General features: G+C 41.1%; 1 protein-coding gene across 5 annotated transcripts in view; it reads right to left on the bottom strand.

The window, feature by feature from the left end:
• Positions 1-23,787, bottom strand: part of LNX2 (ligand of numb-protein X 2) — a 65,295-nt gene that overhangs the window by 5,724 nt on the left and 35,784 nt on the right. For all 5 annotated transcript variants that reach the window (XM_055801445.1, XM_055801444.1, XM_055801447.1 and 2 more), the window contains 8 exons: positions 23,000-23,521; positions 13,929-14,167; positions 12,653-12,852; positions 8,659-9,030; positions 6,986-7,132; positions 4,515-4,692; positions 2,514-2,742; positions 850-1,008 (listed from right to left, as the gene is read on the bottom strand). In XM_055801445.1, coding sequence (XP_055657420.1) covers positions 850-1,008; positions 2,514-2,742; positions 4,515-4,692; positions 6,986-7,132; positions 8,659-9,030; positions 12,653-12,852; positions 13,929-14,167; positions 23,000-23,400 — 1,925 coding nt within the window. In that variant the 5' untranslated portion in view covers positions 23,401-23,521. The remainder of the gene's footprint in view (positions 1-849; positions 1,009-2,513; positions 2,743-4,514; positions 4,693-6,985; positions 7,133-8,658; positions 9,031-12,652; positions 12,853-13,928; positions 14,168-22,999; positions 23,522-23,787) is intronic.

The raw sequence follows: 23,787 nt of genomic DNA, 5'->3' as shown, positions 1-23,787 counted from the left end.
GAGACCACGCAACTCATGCCACTGCCTGACCGTCGTCATGGGGAAATAATTTCTGTTTATAACCAGTCTCAACCTCTTTTGTTCAGCTTGTGCCTACTGTCTCTTGTCCTCTTGCCCTGCACCACTGTGAAAAGCCCAGGCTGTGTCTCCGTGATAATCTCCTTGTAGGTACTGGAAGGGGCTGTTAGCTGTCCCTGAAGCCCTCTCCTTGCGGTGCAAGCACTCCAGCTCCCACCATCTCAGGGGCCTCTGCTGAACTTGCCTCATTTTATCAGTGTCTTTCACACCAACTAATGACTCTCAGGGCACTGGGGTTCCTTAACAGTCTTCTCCGAGATCTTTTTCATCTGCTTTCTTGCCCTTCTGTTAAAGCAGCAGCACCCATCCTCCGTACCAGAGTTTCCAGCAGGGGCTTCAGAAGGCTATATGAAAGGATAAAGCATTTTTCCCCACTTTAAAGAATTAAGTTCTAATTTTTTAGCTGTTCTCTAGGAAGACAAAAATGTTACAAACCAGATAGCTCTGTACATACACATTTCACAATGTCTCTTGGCCTAATGGAGAGTTCAACAGAGAGATGGAGACAGCAGGTGACGTCGGCACTGCAGATGGGGAGAAGCACAGGAGATGGCAGAGGTGCCAGCACAAGCACCAGCTCTGACAGACACCCTTTCCCCAGCAGAAACACCTCGCACTTCCCTGCATCACACTCATCAGGCAGGCAAAGCACTGCTGGGTTACATGATCCCCCCAGCACAAAATGCTACAGTGTATTTCCTTCAGCAACTATTTGCACCACCACACAACTATATAAAATTGTTTATTATTATTACTAGTATTTTAGCTTACTTTAATCTTCCATCAAAGTACGCAGGAGTTCCAAGAACAATCGTTTTAATGAAGAAAGGCTGGTTTGTGTGGTTCTCCTCATAGCCACCAACGATGCTGAAACCCCAGCTCCCTAAATTGCTCCGCCGCAGTACAACGTCATGGCAGCTATGGAGGCAGCTGTGGAATGGAAGCACAGGGTAGCAAGAGAAAAAGCCATGTATACCACAAACAGATATTTTTATAGTAGGCACAGCACCTGCTGTCTCATCATTACCACTGTGCTAAGCGTGGAAGAGACGGGGAGGGATGGCACTTAGACTTCTGTTCCCAGAGTAATTTTGCAATATTCAAACCGATTACCAAAAAACCCTGCAATCTTGAGACAGAAAAGGATTTTAAAAGATATAATGCAGTGCTAGAATAATTACTTGAACACAGTTAACTCTGTAAACTGACAGTAATAGAATGGCATTTCAGGGATTTCACAGGTGGCAAGAATGTGGGTGGAAAATGGATACCTGATGTGTTCAGTTTGCAAGTCAAAAATGAAGTGCGTTTTACTTCCACCCCCAGTCAGTTTAGGCTTTTTCTACTTTAAGTAAAGACCTAAAAATCCATGCATCATCTTCACTACCTCTGAACTGATGCATCACCAGTAATGAAAATATAAATGATTAACCATTTTATTACACAGAATGTAAGTAATTCAGATCACACTTCACTAACTGTACTGGTAGATGTTATGTCCCCCAGGGAAAATTAATTCTTGCCAATGAAGCTGGCAATGACTGTAATAAAAAAAACCCCACACAACATAGAAATCAACTTCTGGGTAAAAAAGATGCCAAGTTCTTTACTGATGTACAATACCCATTTAAGAAATAGCAGCACAATGCATAGCATAACTTTAGGAGCCATGCATGGGCATCTGTAGTATATATGCAATAAACCACTGCTGAAGCATGGAAAGGAAGTACATTTACCAAAACTGGAAGCTGTTTATTGAGATTAGGTAACTCTTTAACACTTGAATGGAAGAGAAAGTAATTGATAGTAAAATTCAGAAAATATGTGAAATCTTTGGAGGGCCAATGCATGGTTCTGTTATCTTCAGCTGCATTCTGCTACCAATATGCCCGGTTCTTGTTGTGGCTTTATGCTTAAACTACAGACCTGAGCCTGGTAACTCTACCAGAGGGAGAGGAATTAACCTGTACGCCCTGACTGAAGTTAACACCACCATTCACTGTAGCAGGAGCTTGTCTTGACAGTAAGCAATGCCAAAATGGCCTCATAGCTGTAATCACAAGAGAGTGAAAAACAGAAGAGTAAAAATGAAACAACTGATGTTCAGCACACTGCAGATTAGTCAAGAGGAGGGAGCCTGCTGCAAATCTTCCAAGATTTTTTTTGTGCTTGGCAGAGATGGTAATGGGTTCTTGGGAAAAAACCCAAACCCAACCAAACAGAACAACATAAGGATTTGTAACTACAGGTTCATACATGTGCAGGAGACCCATGCCAAGAGTCCTGTCAGAACCTACCAATCCAATATAGCGGAGATAGGCAGGCAGGCAGAAATAAGGGCAGATGTGCTGCAACTAATAAGGTCTCTGCTTTTGTATCTCTCTTGGACTTAGCTTGAAACAGGCAACTAATTATTTTATCGATTAATTCCGTACCTTGGAAGTCCCAACCACATGACCCACGATGGTGACCAGCTGGCATCGTACTCATTTTCACTGATGGTACTCAATTGTTCTTCATTAGCCTGGGGCTGTTCTTCTACCTGGACTTCCAGGGCTTTCAGGGCAACTACAGAAGAGGCAGCACTAGCTTTCAGCATGGCCACCGCCTCGCTGTGACTTAGGTTAGTCAAATCAATGCCGTTGATGTTCAGCAGCACATCACCTGTTCAAAGGTACAAGTGAGAACACATCAATCTGTCAATCGTTCCTACCGAAAGCACCTCCTGCACCAAGGTTTCATTTAATCCTGTATTTTTTGGAGCTGAGACAGTCTGAACTAACAGCCTGGGAATGTGAATAGCTCCAAAGACTTACACTGTCAGTTTGAAACATTAATGTATTGAACCATTAAGCTGGATCAGTATAATTTATTTCCACATAATGCATCAAATACTGTAGCTTCTACAGTATATCACCCTCAAAATTTGAGACAGAAATTACCTAAGCACCTCACCATCTCAGCTGCAACTGCTGCTGCAGAAGACACTACATAACTGCTTCCAGTAGTGGATTTTAGATCCACACTAACTTTAAAAGGGAAGGAAGAATGATGTAAGGAACAATACAGGCACCACAAAGTAACCAACTCTTGTAGATAAGTGAGGCTCCACGGAGTGTTTTAGGTCTTCTGCTTTTTCTAACTTGTTGCTCAGGAGAACAAAATGGAATTAAAAAATTACTGGAAAGATTGGTAGAAAAACCAGTCCATTAAAAGAAAGACTGAGCATCTCTACAAAGGTATTCTGGAAAAAGTCAAAGCCACTAAAAGATTTGCCACAATTTTTATTATATTTCAGAGTATTTTTAAGAGATCTCAGAATGAAAACAAGAATGTTATTTACTGCCCAAGCAGTGACAGTTTCCTCTTCACACAGTGTCTCACTCACCAATGAAAGCCAGAAAAAACAAAGCAAAAGTGCAAACACTCAGGTCACATTTGGAACAAGACTAATATATTAAAAACTTTTTTCCTCCCAGAGAAAGCTGAAGTTGAGGTGCAGCCTCACTTGAAATCACTTTAGTTGCTGCTGTGGCTACGTTAATGTTACACAATGAAAAAGCAATTGCGATTCCTCTAGCGAGCGTGTTTTCGTAGTAGTACAGAAAAAGAAAGCATACGCGTTGGTATGTGGGTGTAAATCTCCCTCTCTTAGAAGCATATAAGGATGCTCCCACACTGTTCTTTTTAAATTTGCAATCTGTGAATTTTCCTAAATTTCGTGCCTAAAACAATCTGTAATTCTGCGTACTCTGAATCGCAGAGATCCCACAGGCAGTCTTTGTTTCACATACAACACAATATATTTAAACCATCAAATGCTTTGCTATTATCAGGCAGGACTGATCACCCACAACCACCTAAGCCTCCTGGCTCCCTTCTGCAAAGCTGAGGAACAAGGATGGGGGCTGTAGCACCCCTGAAGACTGGCAAACCCGAGCCGTCCTAGAGGATAAGAAAGCATTCAGAGGCCAGGATCAACACTGATGTAGCTTTGGGGGTAAACTTAGCACGAGTGAGCCGTGGCCTGTCATCAGACCATCTCTGCTGTTCAGACACTATACTGAGGATTTATACTATTCCTCCAACAGAGATGGGGCTCAGCCCACCAAGTTAAACACAAAAACTGCACTACAGTACAAAGCACCACACCAGACCCTCAGCTCAGGGGATTACCGTCAGCTTTAAAGAATTTAACCAGACATTTCCTGGTCTTATCTGCTTCCCCTGCTATCGTTCTCTAAACATCCCTTCCTAGAAAAGGTAGAAGTGCAATACTAAACAGTGGATTTCCATTATTGAATCGTGAGGAAAACCATCCATCAGCACTTCCCTATGCCCGTGAAAAGACTTTTTGACACCACCTGACTCCAGAGAACACAGTCATCAAAAAGCAATCAGAGGCCACCCATGCCACCAGGGAAGCCAAGCCCCACCTCGTTTAATCCTGCCGTCTCTTGCCAAACACCCATGAGGCTGTACACTTGTCACGAAGATGGGCAGTTCGCCACTTTTGCTGCCTCTGCCTCCTGCCACTGTCATTCCCAGAGATTCATGTGGCTCTTTTTTCACAGTAATGTGCTTTTCTTGGCATGTAACACACTGGGAGAGATCCTGTTTGACAAGGATAAATAACATTGTTAAAAAAACCCAACCAAACAAAAACCCAAAACCCAAGCGCACACAATTAAATACACCCCAAAGCTATACTTTGGCACTTTAACAGAATGGTATAAAAGGACTAAGTAGTGGAAATCGGCTTTGGCTGGATTTCTTCCAGGTCAGAAGAAAAAAACCAAAAAAAGCCACTCATGTAGATTCTTAAATAGAGACAGAAAGTTTATAAAGGCCCATCTTGAAAACCTCACTCCAGTTTTTCTTAGCATCCTACACTGGAATGGGCTAAATTTTAGGGCTACACTACAAAACCGTATGGTCAAAAGACTGGACACAAATGAAAAAAGTTATCTTTTGATGTTTTGGTGAACACCAGCATTATCTCATTTGTCAGTAGAGTATGGCCCAGAACTACAAAGAAGTTCCTAAGAAATGAAAAACGTGTTTTCATGATGACAAAGGAAGACCATTTAAAGCCCATATACATCATGTTGTCTTTAGCAGCTGGTATGTAGAATCTCCCAGAGCACAAAGTAATTAAGGCCAATCAAAGTATTGGCTAGTAATGGGTGCCTTGTACAGACTCCCTAATGATGACAACAAAGACCCAAACTTGAAGCGAGAAGAGATCCTATATTTCATTTTCTAACACCTGAATTATAAAGTTTGGCCTGTACCAGTTTCACTCCATCAAAAGGATCTAAATGTGAATCAAAGTACATTTTATTTGCTGAAGCCTTTCCTCTTCAGGATATTTAATGATACATTCAAACCACTGCACACGCAACTGTAGTAGCACCTTAAATTTATCAGAATACTTGCAAGGAATCCAAAATAACAGAAGAAATAAGCTGGGAGATTCTTCCAACTACAAATATTTATTTACTCTCCTGCCTTCTCTTGGAAAATGGCAACACTGCTTTCTGCGACTTCCAGTGCCCCACACTCCTCTGACTGATTGCTGCTTGCGTATACATGTTAATCACGTACGTAGCTGTAAATAAACATATCACAGCTTATAAAGACAGCTCCTTCTTAAGTCTTCAGGCTTTAGGACTAACTGGCTGGTGCCATGCAATTATATAAACATCTTTTAAGCCACAAGACTTCTAAGCCAACTGTAGGTTAATGAGAGAGAGGCAAAGATAAATAGTATGACACATGGGAAATCTCCACTTGTGGTTATGTGGGACTTCCCACTTTGGAAGAGCCCATGGATAGTATTGATACGTGAGAGAAATCAGCTCAGCCAATGCATCAACTTTGGAACTGCAATATGGACACAACCCATGCTGGCAGATGGAAAAATCAGTTCAAGTTCTCTGATACAGATGAGCTCTAATCATTGTGTTGATAATGGCCTAATATTGTGGCAAGTACAAATGGCCAATAACTGTATTCAGAAGCCTCACCTCTGTCCCTCAGGAGGAAAACAAGCTTCCTAGAGCCTCACTTGTTCTTCTCTGAAATTACACGAACTTCTAAAAGGAAACACTATCAACACATAAATCCTCCCAACAGAAGTATGATGTTAAACAGTGATGCCAACAGAGTGGAGGAGGAAAGGTGGCTTGGTTGACATGGTCAACATGACAATTATTTCACAAAATTAAACTTCTCAACAGTGAGAACTCGTATTTTTCTAACTACAAGAACACCTCAGGCACAAGCTTTATTTCTGCAGGTCTTTCAAGTAATTTGCCACAAGCTTCATGAAAACCTCTTCACTGTGCCTTCCTCGCTCTGCTTGATCATGCAGAACTCAGCAGTCTTGCGGTCAGCACTGGTGGCTCACGGAGGAGATGACACATCCCTCCAACGTGCATTTTATATACTGGATGGTGCGCACCACACTTTATGGCCTTGCTGGTTGCAGCCAGCACAGAGGCAACAAAAAAATAATGATCTTGAATGACAGCTCTCCCATGCCACAGTAATACATGAGCCACCGTCTTAAGACAAGGTCTAACAACTTACAGCCATATGAGCTCACAGCACTTGCTTCTCTCACTACAGTCAGCAAATAAAAAACCCAAACCTGTTGCATATCTTTTGTTACCACTGTAGACATGATGCGGGACTTGAGCACTTGGAAGTTGTCATGGGGGTTTTTTTGGTTTTTTTTTTTTTTTGGTTTTTTTTTTTTTGGTTTTTTTTTGTTTTTTGGTTTTTTTTTTTAAGTAGGTAAAAACCAAGGTATAACCCTTTCTTCCAGTCTTGCCTTGCTACACACTTAGACCGTCACATGAGTAAAATGGTATTGATACCTCTTAGAAGGAGAAACACCAACCTTATGTGAGTTTGGTCTGCTGTGAAACAGCTGGTGGGACTGGTGTTGGTGTGGGTTGCTGTTGTGAGTCCCAGTGTCTCGGATAATATTGACTGTCTGTGACTTCAGGGGTCTAGAGATGATCAAATTCACTCTCTCCCCACTAGCCTGTTGAATATATAAAACAAAGTAATGAAGTTGGTAGAATATTGACTATTAGCAGAGAAGGAGGAGAACTGATGATGAAATATGAAATAACACAATAGCAGAACTTGTTTTCCAGTTCCCGAGTGTGCCACAAACTGCTTAGACTGCGCAGTCCCTTACTTGCTTTTTGCTGCAATTCTCCTCAGAATGGAGGGGATATTAACACTCCTCCTTCGCCTCTGATGTTAGATTTACATCAGCTGGAAATCCTTTGCCAAAAGAACTATTTCTCACTTTGTGTTATCAAGCTTCAAACATTAAAAATCACCCAATTCCATCTGCAGTCTCTGCAAACTTCTGCAACATGTAGCAATAAAAGAAAGAAATGCCCACATGATGGCTCCAGGGTCTGCAGATCTTGGTCAAAAGCTCTGAGCACCTCTGGTACTTTCCAGGGAGACTTCCAAGAAAGATTGTTATATATGAGCAGACCATCAAATTATGGATTTTGGGGAGTATCGTAAGACTTAGTTACCAGATGTTAAATAGAACATCAACTCTTTCTACCACCACAAAACCACACCTCAGTAGATACAAGTTACCCAGTGTAAAATTCTGACCACTTCACTGTATCCAAAAACTGGGAAACTACAATTCCCGAGATTGTTGTTATTTTCTTTTAACTGCAAGGGAAGCTCTTGAAATGATTCCTGAAACAAATATTTACTACTCATTTGCATCAGAGTTCTCTCTGTGGTGCTGAGTTAAGCAAAGATGACTGCACTAGACTGCAAGAACCTACTACTGGCCTGTTCCAGCTTTCCTAAAACCAGCCATTTTCACCAACATCCCATCAGCAAGAAGCAGCAATGTGCTACAGCTGTTTCCTTACAGACTGGGAGAAAGACATGGAGTAAAGGTTTTCCTGTGGGAACAGGGAAGGGTCACGCATCACACTGCATCAAGCTCCGGGTAATATTTGTGTCCAGAGCACAGCCAGACATTGGGAGCAGCCCTTTCTTCAACACTCAGAAAACAAGTTTTACTGTGCAGGACTCATGGAATACCTATTTTTTTCCCTTCCCAGCTCCTACCTATTGCTTATACAAAGTCTGACAAAGCACTTTGCTGTTTTAACCCCACTCAAACACCGGCAGATCAATACAAAACAAAGCCCACTTTCATAGAGCTTACTGAAAGATTACAACTATTGTACATACATAAATATAATAATAATCCTTTCTTTTTTTTCCGAGCAATAGGCTACATGGTACTGTCCTTGCTCACATGAGCAGTCTTCTAACGTTCAGGCTGTATGCCAGGGAAGACTTAATGCACTTTTCACTTCTGAGGAGGTGAAGTTCACCTGCTAGGTGTCAAAGCACACCCTGTTTTGCACTCGTATTTCCAGAACATAAATCACAGCAATTGCATCGCTGCAGGCTTTTAAGCAGTACACAAGCTGTTCTGTCTGGGACAGACTCTACCCCAGGTTTTGCAAAAGAAATAAAGCTGAACTAAGAACTCAGGTAGGGAATGCAAATTACCTGTATAACCTGAGCAGCAAGCTCAGGTGTCCCATGCTTCAAGTCATGTCCATTAATTGCAAGTACACGGTCATTGCTGCAGAGCCTGCCATCTTGAGCAGCCAACCCCCCTTCTAAAAGGTCGAGAATAAAAACTCCCGGCTCATCTGTTCTGCGTACAAGTTTAATGCCAAGCTGCTCACTGGAGTCACGTTTATGCAGTGTCACTTGAAAGCTGTCTTCCCGCAAGGAGCTGGTGGTGTCCACGTGGTTGTGTGTGCGGCTGCCGAACCGCCTCTCCCTCAGCACGGTGAGGTGCAGCACCGAGCAAGGCTGGGAAAGCACAGCTCGAGCGTGGTTGTGAGACACATTGCTTATGTCAAAGCTATTGACCTGCAAAACACCACCAACAACAAAAATTAGAACAATATTTTCAAGTATTTAATTGTTCCTGGTTACGGAAATAAAGTCCCTTCCAAACTAAATTCAGACCTCACTTTCAAACCAGACTTGGAGCAACATATGTATCTGACCCTACCAGGCTTCCTCTCTCACCCTTCGATACTCTCCTGCCAAGCCACTTTGTCTGCTCAATATACAAACCTATTTTTAAGTTGGAAAAGACCCTTAAGATCATCGAGTGCAACCATTAACCTAACACTGCCAAGTCCACCACTAAACCATGTCCCCAGGCACCACATCTACATGTCTTTTCAATCACCTCCGGGATGGTGACTCAACCACTTCCCTGGGCAGCCTGGTCCACTGCTTGATAAGCCTTTTGGTGAAGAATTTTTTTCCCAATCTCCAATCTAAACCTTCCCTGGCACAACTTGAGGCCTTTTCCCACAAAGGTGAAAACATCTCTCTAACAGTGAGCATCCTCTGTCATCATAGCCCAGGGCTTTTGTTCTCCTGGTCTCGTACACTTGTCTTCCTTAGACCTTTACATTGTTCATTCTCCAGGACAAGAACTTTGCATGTGCTTTCGGTGTCAAGCCCAGCATCACTTAAAACTATAAAAAAAGTTATAAAAAGAATACATCCAAATCTCTGAAGAAAGCTTACGTATAACAACAACACGCAGTACTTCCACGATGTGGAAAATTAAAAAAAACCTTGAAATCCAGAATAATGAAACTGTTCATTAAGACAGTAGAAAAAGGTTGTTGTACTAGTTCTCAGTTCTTAGCATGAACTTAGATTTTCCACCAATTTCAACTAGGTCAGAGTTTCAGACTTATAACCTGTATTACTCAAAAGATCAGTTGTAAATGAAAACCAGATTAAACTTTCTCTCCATATAAACAAGAATTGTGTTTGTTGTGTGGCCCACTGATACAAAGATCAGTCCTCTTCAGTCACTTCTTACACTACAAAGTTAGGATAAAACTTGACAGTGCAATGAGATTTAGCAGAAAACATGATCACCACAAAAACCAGCACAAAAGCTGTATTTGCCTTGTTTGTAAGAAGGGGTTCAAATTTAACACTAAAACGTCATCCTTTAGCATGTACTATTGTGCCCGGATGGAGGAACCCCTGCTCCATAATTTCAGCAGACAGAAACTAACACAAAATGGACTACACTGACCTGCCTTACCTAAGCGTTTTCAGGCTCCCCATGGCAAGTAAGTAAAAATACAGACTTGCAGCTTCCCACCATCTAATAGCAATATTAACACTTTAAAAAAAAATAGGAAGAGAAGGACCCAGAAATCTACGTACAGCAGCTGCCCCATTTACATCATATGCATCTGAGTTGAGGGGCTCTGAGAGGTCAGTGCCAGACCCTTTGGCCCTGGTGGTGTTAGCACGGTGAAGGGGTAGCCGTACCCTCTTGAGCCACCACCACCTCCAGCCCGATGCCCAGCATAAAGCCACTGCTCCTGGCAGCACCGCAAGCTCAGACACCAAACCACAATCGTGTCCTGGTCTGCTGCTGCTCAGAGACAGGCTGTAACCTTGAGCAGAGGGAAAAACAGGCATAGCTAGGAGAAATAACATTTAGAGCTGCCACCCGCAAAACCCACTAGGGCTCATCCGTCAGAGCCCTTAAATTAAATCTAGTTTTATTTTTAGCTGTCGCTAGCTAAGTAAATACATAAAATATGGAAGCATCCAAAGGGCACAGAAGAATATATGCAATAAAAAGCAAATCTTCTTTCTGCAAGGCAGTTCACAATTTCAGAATAAACCAGCCTTAGCGTTTCTTAGGGAAAGGGATTCTCATTAGAACATGTTTTACATGAATTACAGTCACAGTCCAGCACATTAAAGGGACAGTTTGTACAGCACTTTGAAAATGTTAGGCACCTATCTATACCTTGCAGACAACATATGCTTTTATGTAGCTGTTACTAAATGCTGTTCCCTCAGATCTTAAAAAGATAATACTTCTTGTTTGACTGGGCAAGAAATGCTGAGTTTCACCTCACAGTCCTTCCTGGCTTTCTTTTAGTACTTTAATGCTCATAAAAGCCTTTGAAGACGTTTTCAGAAAGAGCCGACTGAAGCGTGCACGCTGAGCTGCATCTAACTCTGCACTTAGCTACAGCTGGCAGAGACTGAGCCATTTTAATATTACAGCTCAGCACCTGCAAAGGTAAATTCAAAGCAATAAAGCTACTGTATCTTCCAAAAAGTTTGGCTTTTACCTCCTGTACCTCTCCCTCAGCATGGCAGAAGGACTCTCATGGATGCTCCCCTAGCATATGACAGCCTCAGTGCCAGCACACTGATAGGGAAGGCTCACTACAGCTTATAAATGCTATTTATAATCAATTTACTGCCACTTATGGCTTTGGAAACTATAATTGACACCTGCCCAAACAGCAAGAGTTTACAAAGCTTCACTGGAGCTCAAGCTCCCTATTCTGGCAATGAAGGAGAGCCCCTGAGTATTGAAATAAATTAGGCAGCATCCAACCAGTGTCTGCAACTTCTTGTTAAAAAGGCAACATCTTGGAAACCTCTGGGTTGCTTTCTTGGCCAGGCACTAAGCTAACACTCCCAAGAGAAGAAAAAGGCATGTTTCTCAAAAAGGACTTTATTTTTTGAAGTGCAAACTAATTTCATTCCATGGTTAACTACAGTATTTAAGCTACTTCTATTGGCTTGATTTCAAAAAAAGTGAAATTAAAAGGCTGACACTACTTTTGGACTGATCTTAGGTTTAGATCAAAAGCAAACATTGTTACTGAAGTAATTTTGAAATGATGGTAATATATTTATTTCAGGTGGAATGATTAAAACCAGAAAAAAGCTGGATGACAGTCCTGTGTATGTAGAACTCAGTGCCATTCTTAAGAGTCCTATAAACAGACCCTTCCCCTAATACAAAATTAAAAATCCAAAATTAGTAGAATTTGACCTTTTTACACTGCCTGTGCATGAACACTTAAAACCGTAACAAAATTATGCACTTAATCATAACCAACTTAAAGTTTAATTTCTGGAAAAATATTTAGAGCACCTTGCTTTGAGTTATGACAGTGAAGAAGAATATCACCCACTCTTTTACACACACTGAAAGATGCAGGTCAACTGCCTAGGCTACTGGAAGGTAATAGTGACCAGATTAAAATAACAGTTTAGATGAAGTCAGCCTTACAATCCACAACTTGCTTTTTACACAGGACAAATTATGCCAACTTGTTAGCAAGAAGTAACCTTGGGTTCCGTCGGAAAGCATGCATTAAGTTGAAATAAAGCCCAAGTTCTACAGTATTTAAAACCAGAAAAATAAACCCATATTTTAAACGTTGATAAGAGATGCTAAGAAGGGAAAATAATTCCAGGGACTGGTCCAAGCAATAATGTAAAACATGACAGCCAAAAGTGCTAGAACAACAGGCTGTACTCTGAATATTAATTTGCCTTCCAACTGATAATTGCAAAGCTAACATTTATACAACACAGTCTGACAAGGAAAACCTCCTGTCTCATTTAACAGGTGGTTCTGCAAGAAGTGAATGGAAAACAGGCAGACAGAATATATAATTAGGTTCCATACTTGAAGTATTTGGTCTCCAGCAAGAAGTCTTCCATCTCTGGCAATGATCCCATCTCGATAAACCTCTTGAATGACAATGTTGATCAAAGGCGTTTCATTGCCACCCACTATGCTAATTCCTAATTCGATATAAGGATTGGACCGATGGATTTCAATAGTAGTGATCTCTCCTTCAGGCAAGGTAGGTGGCTGTTGATTTGCTGCCATTTATTTTTAAAAAGACAGATGATTAATATCCTTTATACCTCATTCACTTTCAATAAAGCAAATCACCAAAGGACAATGTAGACAGGCCACAGGACAACAGTTTAACAACAAACTAAATAAGCACAACTGGATTAGTTCCACTACTTGTTGGAACACCTAGCTCGTTAGAAACAACTCTCTAACAACTTAGTAGCATCCATGCTTCCTGAAATGGGATCACTTGGACTGGAAAAGAATATTCTTGAACCCTTTGGATCCTGTCCTTCATAATAAATTTCATATACTTAATTTCCAATTGGGTCACTTGTGATGTCACATTTGGTGATGATGATAAAAATGTGGTTTAGGGGTTACCCTACAGCACATGACTTGGTCATGTCTCTTCATCAGCTGGTCTCACAGCTGCATTAGGAGCTGCTGTTAAGTTACTGGGTCAAGAGAAGGAGCCCATTTCTGAAGCAAACATGGAGACAACTAAAGAGGAAAAAGGGGGATGGCTAAAGGATGGCAAATACAGAGGAGAAGGAAGGGGACAGGACCACCTTCCTCTGTGGTAAGGCTCAGCACTTCCTCTCTAAAATCCCAGATGCTAGAGGTGTTACTGCTCGTTCGGTGCAGATGGATGCAGGAGTTACTCAGCTGCCTTTTTGCTCGAGCAGGACAGCACTCCGTGTGTGGGAAGGCTGCTGATCCAGGCATGGGGAAAGGGGGAAGAGGGGAAAAGAAATCTCATCTTAGAAGTCAACTTTTGTAATTTTACAGAAATTATACTCTTTCCATTTTGCTGCGAGGCCAGTGCTACTAATAGATTAATATGAACTATTGCACCATGGCATGTTTAATGATGATACAGCAGCATGATATCTGGCACGTGCTCTGAGATATTTCTTTCCTTCCTAATTGTGACCTTATCCCAGCTGCACACTTGCACATAACTGAAACCCACTAGTATTTCTCCAGGAACTGCAAAAGAAAAGAGCAGAAGATGATGATGCACACTCATGGCTGGTAAGAGACAAGCTCTGACACATCTGGTAAAAGAGACTTAAGAAGATAGGTGATGACATACTGTCTGCTACTGTGTTCTCCTCAAACGGTGGATTGTCGATGCTGGGCTCGTCTGTCCATGTGGGAAGGGCAGGCGAGGTGAAGCTCTGTTCGGCTGGCACTACTCCCTGATCTGAATCCGGAGATAAACTGCTAGGTTGCTCCATCCCACCAGAACCACTCTCGCCCTCTGCTTCTGCTTGCAGCTTGCTTGTTTTCCTTCTCTCCAGAGCAACTCTTCGATTAGAAGCCCCAGGACACCTGTGAAGACAACGTTTATACCATGCTTCAAGCCTGCAGCAATGTTTGTAGCACAAAATGCCCAAGTACTCCATCAAATGAAATCAGTCTTCTTCAAAGGCACAGCTTTAAACTAACTATAAAAAATATTAAACACTTTGGATTTTAAGCCCAAAATATGGTTTTAGTGGACAGAACCCCAAAATAATACTGCCACCTTCTCAAAACTACTACATAGCTCTTTGTCCATAAACTAAATGGACTGTAAAACCTTCTGAATGTGGACTTACTCTGTTATTTACATTCCAGTTTCTGGAAGATCATCTTGCTGAGAAGATTAAACAGGACTGGCATAAAATTCCACAGAAGAGAAGCCCCGTTCAAAGACACATTTGGAGACCCACTGAAGCAATATCCTTTTACCTTACCTTAGTAAGCCAATAGAAGGAAGCATCATGTTTTCCTGGAGTCATTTGGGGGAGGAGAGATATGAAAATTTACCTATATTGCAGTCTAATTGTTAAAATACTGAAAACAATCACGCTTGTCTAGGAGTTCATATGAAAAGTTAAGCAGAAGTAACAGCTCTGCTCATCACCTCCCCTTGAAACAGTAGAAGGTGTTTCATCCTCCTCCTGTCTCTCCTTTTCTCTTCCTGACTTCACACAGGAGATGTAATTTGTTACTTTCCCTCTTGCAACAATGCTCCATCAGCATTTGGTGCTTTTCACTCTAAACTCATTTCTGTGAGTTCCCGTTATTCTTAATGCAGTAATTTTTTATGCTTATGTTTAAAATCCTACAACAGTTATTGCAAAAAAAGGGCTGCAATGTTGCAAATTCACAGAACGCCTTCATTTATGGTCTTACATTTATATGTAGATAATTGGATGTGGACATCAATCTTACATCTGTCTGTGTGACAGTTTTGCCAGTGTCTGATATGTCACTTCTTACAGTATTTGATGTCCTCCTTCAAGTTCCTGCTTCTGGAGCTGCTGACCACCTAAAGATGCTTGTATTGTAGCAGTGTCAGAAAAAAGGAACCATGTTCTTGAAAGGACTCCCTGTTTTGGAACTTGACAGATTGTGCTAACAAAAGAAGAAATGATTTATTGTTGCAACAGGAGAAGAAATGTGTTAACAGAGTAAAAGACGGCAGAAGTCTAACGGTGTGCTAACTTGTTAAACCAGAATGTTTTGAGAATCACAGCTCTGTTCTGACATTCTGTGAACAGGATTTGGTAATTATATGGTTAGACTGTTTCAGCATGAGGGATTTTGAAGAAATGTTAACAAAGTTATTCAGCTCTGAAGAATGTTGGTAAAGACATCTGTATAGCTTTTGTGACCCTCACCAGTGTTATACATACATAAGGTGATATATATATATATGTGTGTGTGTGTGTATATCTTAATCATTATATATATATATAAAAGTAATTATATACATGTTTAGAAGAATAGCATAGGGTAACCCAAATGTGCTGTGAAATATGCATAAATACATAAATTAGAGACAGTTCACATGATGAAATGACACACGTAAGAGATCTTTTCTTGGGGCTTTCCCCAAGGCTAGTCATCTTATTCTTCACAGTTAATAAAATGCAAGCACAAAACATGAAAATTACTTGAAAGATTTTGCTTTGTGAAAAAGTTTATCTGATTGTAATGATGGAACACAACCCTACTGCTTGGTTTTGCCAAGGTACTAGTCACTACACGAAATCACTGGCATAGTGGGACTCATCAGCTAAGAAATCTGGCCAGTCTCTGTCTGTTCTGGTGGCCAGAGACAACACAGTTACAGGTGAAACTCGGCAGGAAGTTTTTTATCATTGACCACTTCACAACGTAAAACCTCAAAACAAGAATCCCGAAAGGCCAAGAAACTGAGAAATGCAAACCCTTCCATCAGAATTTCTAAAATACTTTAACTTGATGGGTTAGGCTCACACTCCCCCAAATCTTAGCACTGACAGCTGGAGAAAAAAAGACCAATCTCCAATATCACTCACTCCTGCAGCAACATGGCAAAGGGTAAATGCTCTCGTAGAAGAAACCTCTTATCTATTGGGAGCTCTGACAGATGCGCTCTCCCACACTGATCTGCAAGAGTTTAGGACAAAGCCACTCCAAGCTGCATGTCCTTGCTGTCCCTGAACTGCTCTGCTATAGGAGTTGTGATTTTTCAGCAAAAAGGTGAATGAATAGCTCAAAACTGACACTGTCAGAGGACCATGCTCCCATCCCACTGAGTTTAGCCAGTACAGTCCAGAATGAGTGGACTAATTCTGCCAACCAGATACTTCCTTAGGTATCTTCTACCAAAACACTGTGCTGTTGACTCTTACTCAGCCAGCTCACAAGGCCTGTGGATCCCAAAGGACCTGGTGTAGATGACAAAGCAGAGCTTGGATTTATTTTTTTTTTTAAACTGTATCAAACCAGGATGGAACAAAAATCATCCCTGGAAGTGCCCTATTTCTGTCAAAGCCTTCCAAACCACAGTGAGGTCCTCCTCCACCCTCCTTCAGAGAGCACATTCCCCCATCCTTACCTGGCAGCTGATGAAAGACGTTGCACAAAATAAAAATAGATTTGAGGTTTATTTTGGCCAATGATATTTAATTATCATTTCAAAGGCTAATATCAAGAAATGTAAACAGCCTTCTGAGCACACCTACTCAGCTCAGTGGAATCCCTTTTGTGTAGCTTTCTACACGGCAAAAAAGGAAAAAACCTAGATTCTTCCCCAAACTAATCAGTAATTGTAACAGACTATGATTTTCAGCCTGGTATAGCGCAGCTACGTTGCCAGGAAAGTAGTTGTCTGGTGGAGACATTAATGCATGGGGTACCAGTTCCTAGGTCTTTAAACACGATATACCACCTACCAAGCAGCAAAACCCAGGACCGGTATTCAAGCACATCTACAAGGAGATTTTTCATTTCCACTTGCAATATAAAAAGATTTTATTGGCAGTGGGAATGTATCATTCACAAACAGCAAAACCATACAGCAGTCGTAACACTTAACCAGTGCCGATAAATCTCTAAAGGTGCACACCTTCACTAATACTGTTTTTGTCAAATATCTGGGATAAAGAGCATTTTGGACCAAATCTTGTAACAAGTTATGTACACAGATGGGCATCTTGGGATCAAAACAAACATTGAAGCTTGTTTTTATAGGTACAGGAATCCATTCTTATACAATAAATTGCATAAATAAGGGCTGAAATGAGACCGAAATGTGTCTTACAGGAACAGCATTTCATATCTCCCTACAAAGCCAGAATATCTTGGTTAGGAATGAGAAGAAAGGCAGGAAGATTTTTCTAGAATTTCCAGAAATTATTTCATTTCTTTCATGAATCAAGATGCTCAAGAGTAGAGATACTGAAGCAACCAGCTACAGCAACTGAGTGATATTATTTATTGGGAAACTCGCAGGGCAATTGTTCTTGGGTTGTAAAATCAGCTTCTGCTTATGTTCATTGACTCCCTTGTCTCTTCCCTTCAGCACCAGATTTTGCTGAATTCTGCATGGTGATAAAGTGTAGCTTTTACCTTCAAGTCCTCTCAATCCACATCAGACAGAGCAGGTTTTTTTGTTTGGGGTTTTTTTGTTGTTGTTTTTGTTTGAGGGTTTTTTTACAGCCAAGTCCACTGTGATTCTCATTTAAAAGCTGAGTTCTTGGAACACTAGCAGCAATCCCTCTCTGAAGATAAAAAGAGCTTTCACACAAAATTAAGATGTAGTTTACAGTGTATTCTGTGGAATAACAGTAGGGGTTCAAAAACCACATTTGCTCACTGACTACTGAAAAGAAAGATTTCATTGTAACTTATGCTGTCAGCTTCTGCCCAGTCTAGAGGTCTGATAAAAGCAAACACACCAAATAGCCTCAAACCAGTCACACTAAATTGTTTTCCAAGCAGGAGCTGAATTTCAGCAAAGACTGCAGAGAAGCAACCTAAATGCCTTTGCTATTGCTCATAAAACTTTGCCAGCAAAGTGACCTTAAGCACTAATTCTGGCAAGATTTACAGCCGCAATTCAAAGTAAAACACAGTGCTGCTTTGGAAGGTTAAGTATTTGGGTCTTGGTTTTTCTTTTGCCAGAACAAAAAAAATAAAAGGGGGGGGGGGGGGAGGGAGGGGACCACAAAAAGGAGGCAAATAAGAGTCATCTTGGTTTGGGCATCAGAGAAGACTCAAGAAAAACAAAAAAAAAGAGTGGTTTTGTTGCACATTTCTTTCTCACATCCAATGATCTCAGCAGCCTACAAGAAGCCAGGTGGCTTCAGAACAGAGTAAACCACATAAAGATCCTGTACCTTTCCAGGAATGGAAAGAGTCCACAGGGCATGCAGAAACTCCGAATCTGTTGCCTATCCACTTACTAGGTGTAAGAAAAGACCTGCCAGAAGAGGGTTAAATCCTACAGATCCTCTTCACTTCTCCTGGTGCTAACAAAGAGCAGGGCAGGGATAGCGCTTGCAGCTAACATGGGACCAGGTGGGAAGAACAGGACTTGGCAGCACTACCATAAACACCAAAATAACTGGGACTGCCAAGATTTTGAATGACAAAATTCTTTGTCTATACAACTGATTTTCCGATGGATCTTGTTAATCTAAATCCATATATTAAGCATGGTGACTGACACACTGTGAATAGCTCAATACTTTCTTCAATTCCAGAAAATACAATCCTATATAAAGTGTGAACTTAATTTGACATAAAATTTGCTATAAGGTTGGCCTCAACATTAAAGCATTTGGGAAAATGAATGGCTCCATCCAAAATGGTAACTTAAACTACCACAGGAGAATATAGGAGGGAACAACTGAAGCCCAACTCAAAAGCAATACATAAAACACAATACCTAACCATCTCACTAAAAAGTTGTACAAATTTCAGAGTATGTTTTTGTACAATGGAGTTTCTTCAGGTCTGAATAATCTGTAAGAATGAACTGAATTAAAATCATACACAAACTCAATAATCCTTCTGTCAGATTTCCTTCTGATAAATACACCTTTGATATTTAGAAGTGGAATTGGCACCTACTTTACCAAACATTAAACAAATTTTCTGTACCAAGTGACTGGGAAAATTTGTACAACTCAGCATTACTCATATATTTTTGTCCTTCAAATCTAATTATGTGCATTGTGTTTAACTTTGAAAACCACAGTTCCCAAGCAAATGTGATGAATATGTTCTTTATGCAATGAGGTATCATGGAGTGAAATTAGTGACCATGAAGTAATCAAGTTTGTGTCTCATGCCTCTCATCTCCTTGCTGGAGCAGCTTGCAATAACTCTACACTCTGAGATGCCTGGTGCATGCGATGACATTTTCTTCCAGCTTTTATGTTCAAATGGAGATGATTAAAAGAACACTGGAAAACCTGAGTGTGAATGTTTTTAGACAGTGAGAACTAACCAACTGCATTGTATTTCTTAAAAATACAAACTAGTTCATGTAAGGGCTTGTTGAGACTGGTTTATATTAATCTACGCTGAAAATTATAATAAAACTGGATTTTATATTTCTTTCCCACTTTAATGATCAGTAGTAGAATTTTACTGGATTCACTAATCCATATAAAAACAAATCCGAATTACACAGTTGCTGCCATTGTTTATGTCAGCAATGATAATTTACAGGTGTTCAGATGTTTGCAAATAAAATTAATTGAAAACGTAAATCATCATATACTTAAAATGCGTATCGACATCCCAAGACAACAGAAGGAATAGAAAATGAGCAGCCCTCTGCAACTGAAAGCTTTTTTGCAGCTGACAAACAAAAGCTAGTGACTCAGCTCACTTGGACTTTGTAATAACTTTGTGCATCATGTAAATGAGTATTTCATATATACCCAAAGAGAGCATAGATAAGTGTTCCATGTAGAAATAAATTACGTAGCCCTGTTGTAAACAGCCCTAATATCATTCAAAGAGATGCCAACGAAGGCAAATGCACTGAAGAGGTGAGGGATATGACAGTGGGAAACCAGAAGATGAACCAAATATGTAGCAGGTGTCTTGCTAGCATTTTGCCTTTTATTAAAATCAAACTAGTTTAACAGTATGATTATAAATAGAACAGTTAGGCTTCCTCACCACCCTCATGTCATCATACATATCAAAAATTACTTGCCTGGATGAAACAAGCAAGAGCCTAAGCTAACATAGAAAACATGTGGAGGAAAAAAAAAAAAAAAAAAGGCTCCTCCACTCCTCCTTAGTCCCCACACCTCTCTGATGTGGACACTGAACATGTGTACATTCATGCTGTGGGTACAACAACCAACAAAACCCCAGCAACCCCAGGCTCACCACATCCTGCACACCCAAGGTCCTCCCAGGCTATGAATCCCTGGAAGCCTTCAGGATGTAAGGAAGAAGAGGGCACGCTGGAAGTACGCGTGTAAACAAACTGCTCCCAAGGCAGGTGGCAGCTGCTCTCTTCCCTTTCTCTGCAGAGCACCTGCCTGCATGCCTACCCATACCGCACCTGACTCCCAAACAAACTCCTCCACAATGTCACCCTTCACCTGAGGACAGTCTCCAAGAGTCTCCAGATGGACAAAGACTGAGACTTGGAAAGAAGCTCAGCGCGTAGATCCGTGCAGCTCTCAAATGAGCTTTTCCACCTGGGTGGCCAGCAGCGTTGCTGGACTGGACTGAGGGCTGGCGGAGGGGGCACACAGCTATCACTGCCCTCCTTTGGGGGAGCGGGACAGGAAAGGAAACTGCTCCCCATTCCACCACAGCCACCACTGTCCCTTCCTCTGGGCCTGGGGTTTTGAGTCCCAACGTGGAGGGGTCTTTGCCTAAAGAGCTGGCACAGATAAGACTAGCAAACCATGAAACACCCCCATGGAATGGGCAACCACTGAAGTTTATGGAGGCTGGTTTAAAAAAAACGTAAAGAAAAGGGGTGGGGGGAACAGTATCAAATTGAATGAAAGCAAAGCAGGTAAGAACAAAGCCCATGATGAAGTCATGGAAATGAAAAGATCTCATCTCAGCCACTGACCAAGGAGACCAGAAGAATTAGGACTCCGATAGGAGTCCTCTTCATGAAGAGCTGCCACACAAAATGCTTGTTTTTACAAACGTAGCTGACAAAAACACTCACGTGTTGAACTGCATTTCCCTAGTGCCTTTTGCCTATGTACAATGGATATGCTCAATGCTTATTCTTCTGGGCTGGATGCTTTTTTGCAAGGACAATTAGATATTTTTCTGAAACTTCCCTCTGCAAAACAAACATAGGCTTCCAAATAGCATCAAGTTGTACACAGGGAATATTTTCTGGTAGCCGACGCTATTTACGTGAACTGGATCCTTTGAAGTCAGACACATTGCCTTTGAATACATTATTTCCTTCTTTTTGCAATTCTTCACCATACTCCTCTTACAATTTCATAAATCTCTAAACAGTTTAAAATTAGTTGGTATAGATATGCATAATATTTTTTAAGCCCCGACTCATTAATTCCACCGTATTTTAGATTTAACATACATAGTATGTCCAAGTCTTTGTTAATGACTCATGTAACTGAACAGCTCATGATTAAAAAAGCTCTATCTGTTTATTTACTGAAAATATTCTCCAATTTATAGAGGCAACAAAAGATGAAAAATGCACTTCTCAAAACAAGTTTAACATTTTCCATTAGAAAAGTGGCATTGCCTTACAGAGAAGAATGAAACATCTTCATATAGCAGGGTACCACACACATGGTATGGAGGCAACTCCTTTGCTGGAAGAACCAAATGCACTAGTCTGCAAAATATGAAGTATCATTCTATCTGAATTTGATAATCATAGAACACCAGGTTGGAAGGGACCACAAGGATCATCTGCTCCAACCTTATAACCTTATCCCTCTCTATCATGACCTCCTTTCAATGTTTAAATATTTAGGGCAGGACAACATAAAGCAGAATTATAAAAATATTAACAATGCAAAATAAGGTCCTAAACATTTAGGTGCAGGTAATATTGAAATGTATCTCTCTGACACAAAATCACTCATAAAAGCTGCACCAAAACTTCCCACTGGTGTTAAGTGATGAGTTTCTACCTAATTAACAGGGTGTTGGAAGTGTACTATAAGCAATCAAAACAAACAACCAAAAAATCCTAGAAACTACATCACGTTTGCATGACATACCATCAACCTGTTCAGTAAACAGTTTTATTTTCTTTTTTAACAGGGAAAAATAGGTCTTGCAGGAGTCTCCAGGGATACCCTGTCCATCCGCCTATCTCAAAGCAGAATCAATTCTGCTGTAACTGTTCCTGAAAAAGGTTGGTTTAACATGTTCATAAACACTTCTGAAAGTGGAGAATTCACAATCACCACCCAAGCAATCTATGCCACTGCCAGACCATTATAAAGCATTTTTTCCTCTAATCTGAACTAATCTCCTTTGTTCCTATTGCACCACTTCCCTCCTCTCTACAGAGTTTGCGCATCTCTCATTTTTCCCCTCCTTCAGACTTTTTTCCCCTACCATAAACAACCTCCGTTTTAACTTTTTCTGCTAAATCATTTTTTGAGACCTCTAATGAATAATTTCGTTCTCACCACAGCTCTCTCCAAGAGTCATCATGCTATTACTGGTGCAACATCCAATATGGGATCCAGTGCTGTAGCTGTGCACAGTTACAGACAGACCATTTCCCACAGTCTTCTACTGTAAATTTAAAAACCACCACCAATCCTCTCTCCACTCCTGCCCCCAGTTTCTACTGCTACAGAAACTGGCCTATCAAGTGTGTAAGGAACATGCAATGCAAGCACCAGTACTGCTCACCTGTTTTTGAGATGTGCCGCCAGGTCACAGCGTTGCATGACTTCTTGACACACGGCAGAGAACGGGCACAAAACAAACAGCTTGTCTAACAGTTTATGAACAAGAATGCTGGATTTTTTGCAGAGTTTAAAATGGAGTCGTTTTCGATCCAGCGGACAGAAATCCTTCTCTTGCAGAAAGTTCCTTAGGCACTTGTAGCAGAAAGTGTGTCCACAGGGAGTGTCCAATGGCTGCAACAAGGGCTGAAGGCAAATGTGGCAGACCAAGTCATCGTCCACTTCATTCTGGTAGTTGTAGAGGTGGTTTTCCCTTGTCCAGTGCTGCTGGCCACACTCGAAGCACAGAGGGTTCAAGGAGGCATTCTGCTCCACCGAAGCCATGTCATCACCTGTAGTCCCCATTGTACAGCTAAGAAGGCTGACGGATCCTCCTCCTCCTCATATGATGGGGTTGCTCACATAATGCTCAGAGGGAAGCAACTTCTTTCAGGGTGACTTATGCTCTTCAGCCAAGTGTCATTTTCTGCAACAAATAAAGAAATAAAAATCATTCATTTTGCATGAATTATGACGGTTCTTGTCAGAACTTTAGACTTCTTCGGGGTTTACCAGAATATAACAGCTAGATAGATTAAGAAAATACTCCTGTTTTCTGTAAATTTGTCATAGAAGACAGCAACAAAAAAATCTGGAAGTACAATTCCTTTTGCAACATAAACGTGTTATGGCTTCATAACAGCTGCTGCACTGCACAGTTTTCACCTGCAAGATGACCAGTTTGTGACAGCA

The sequence above is a fragment of the Falco peregrinus genome, chromosome 4 (assembly GCF_023634155.1).
Source record: "Falco peregrinus isolate bFalPer1 chromosome 4, bFalPer1.pri, whole genome shotgun sequence".
Lineage (NCBI taxonomy): Eukaryota > Metazoa > Chordata > Aves > Falconiformes > Falconidae > Falco > Falco peregrinus.
The sequence above is the reverse complement of the archived record's forward strand: the minus strand, read 5'-3'. Positions and strand labels throughout refer to the sequence as shown.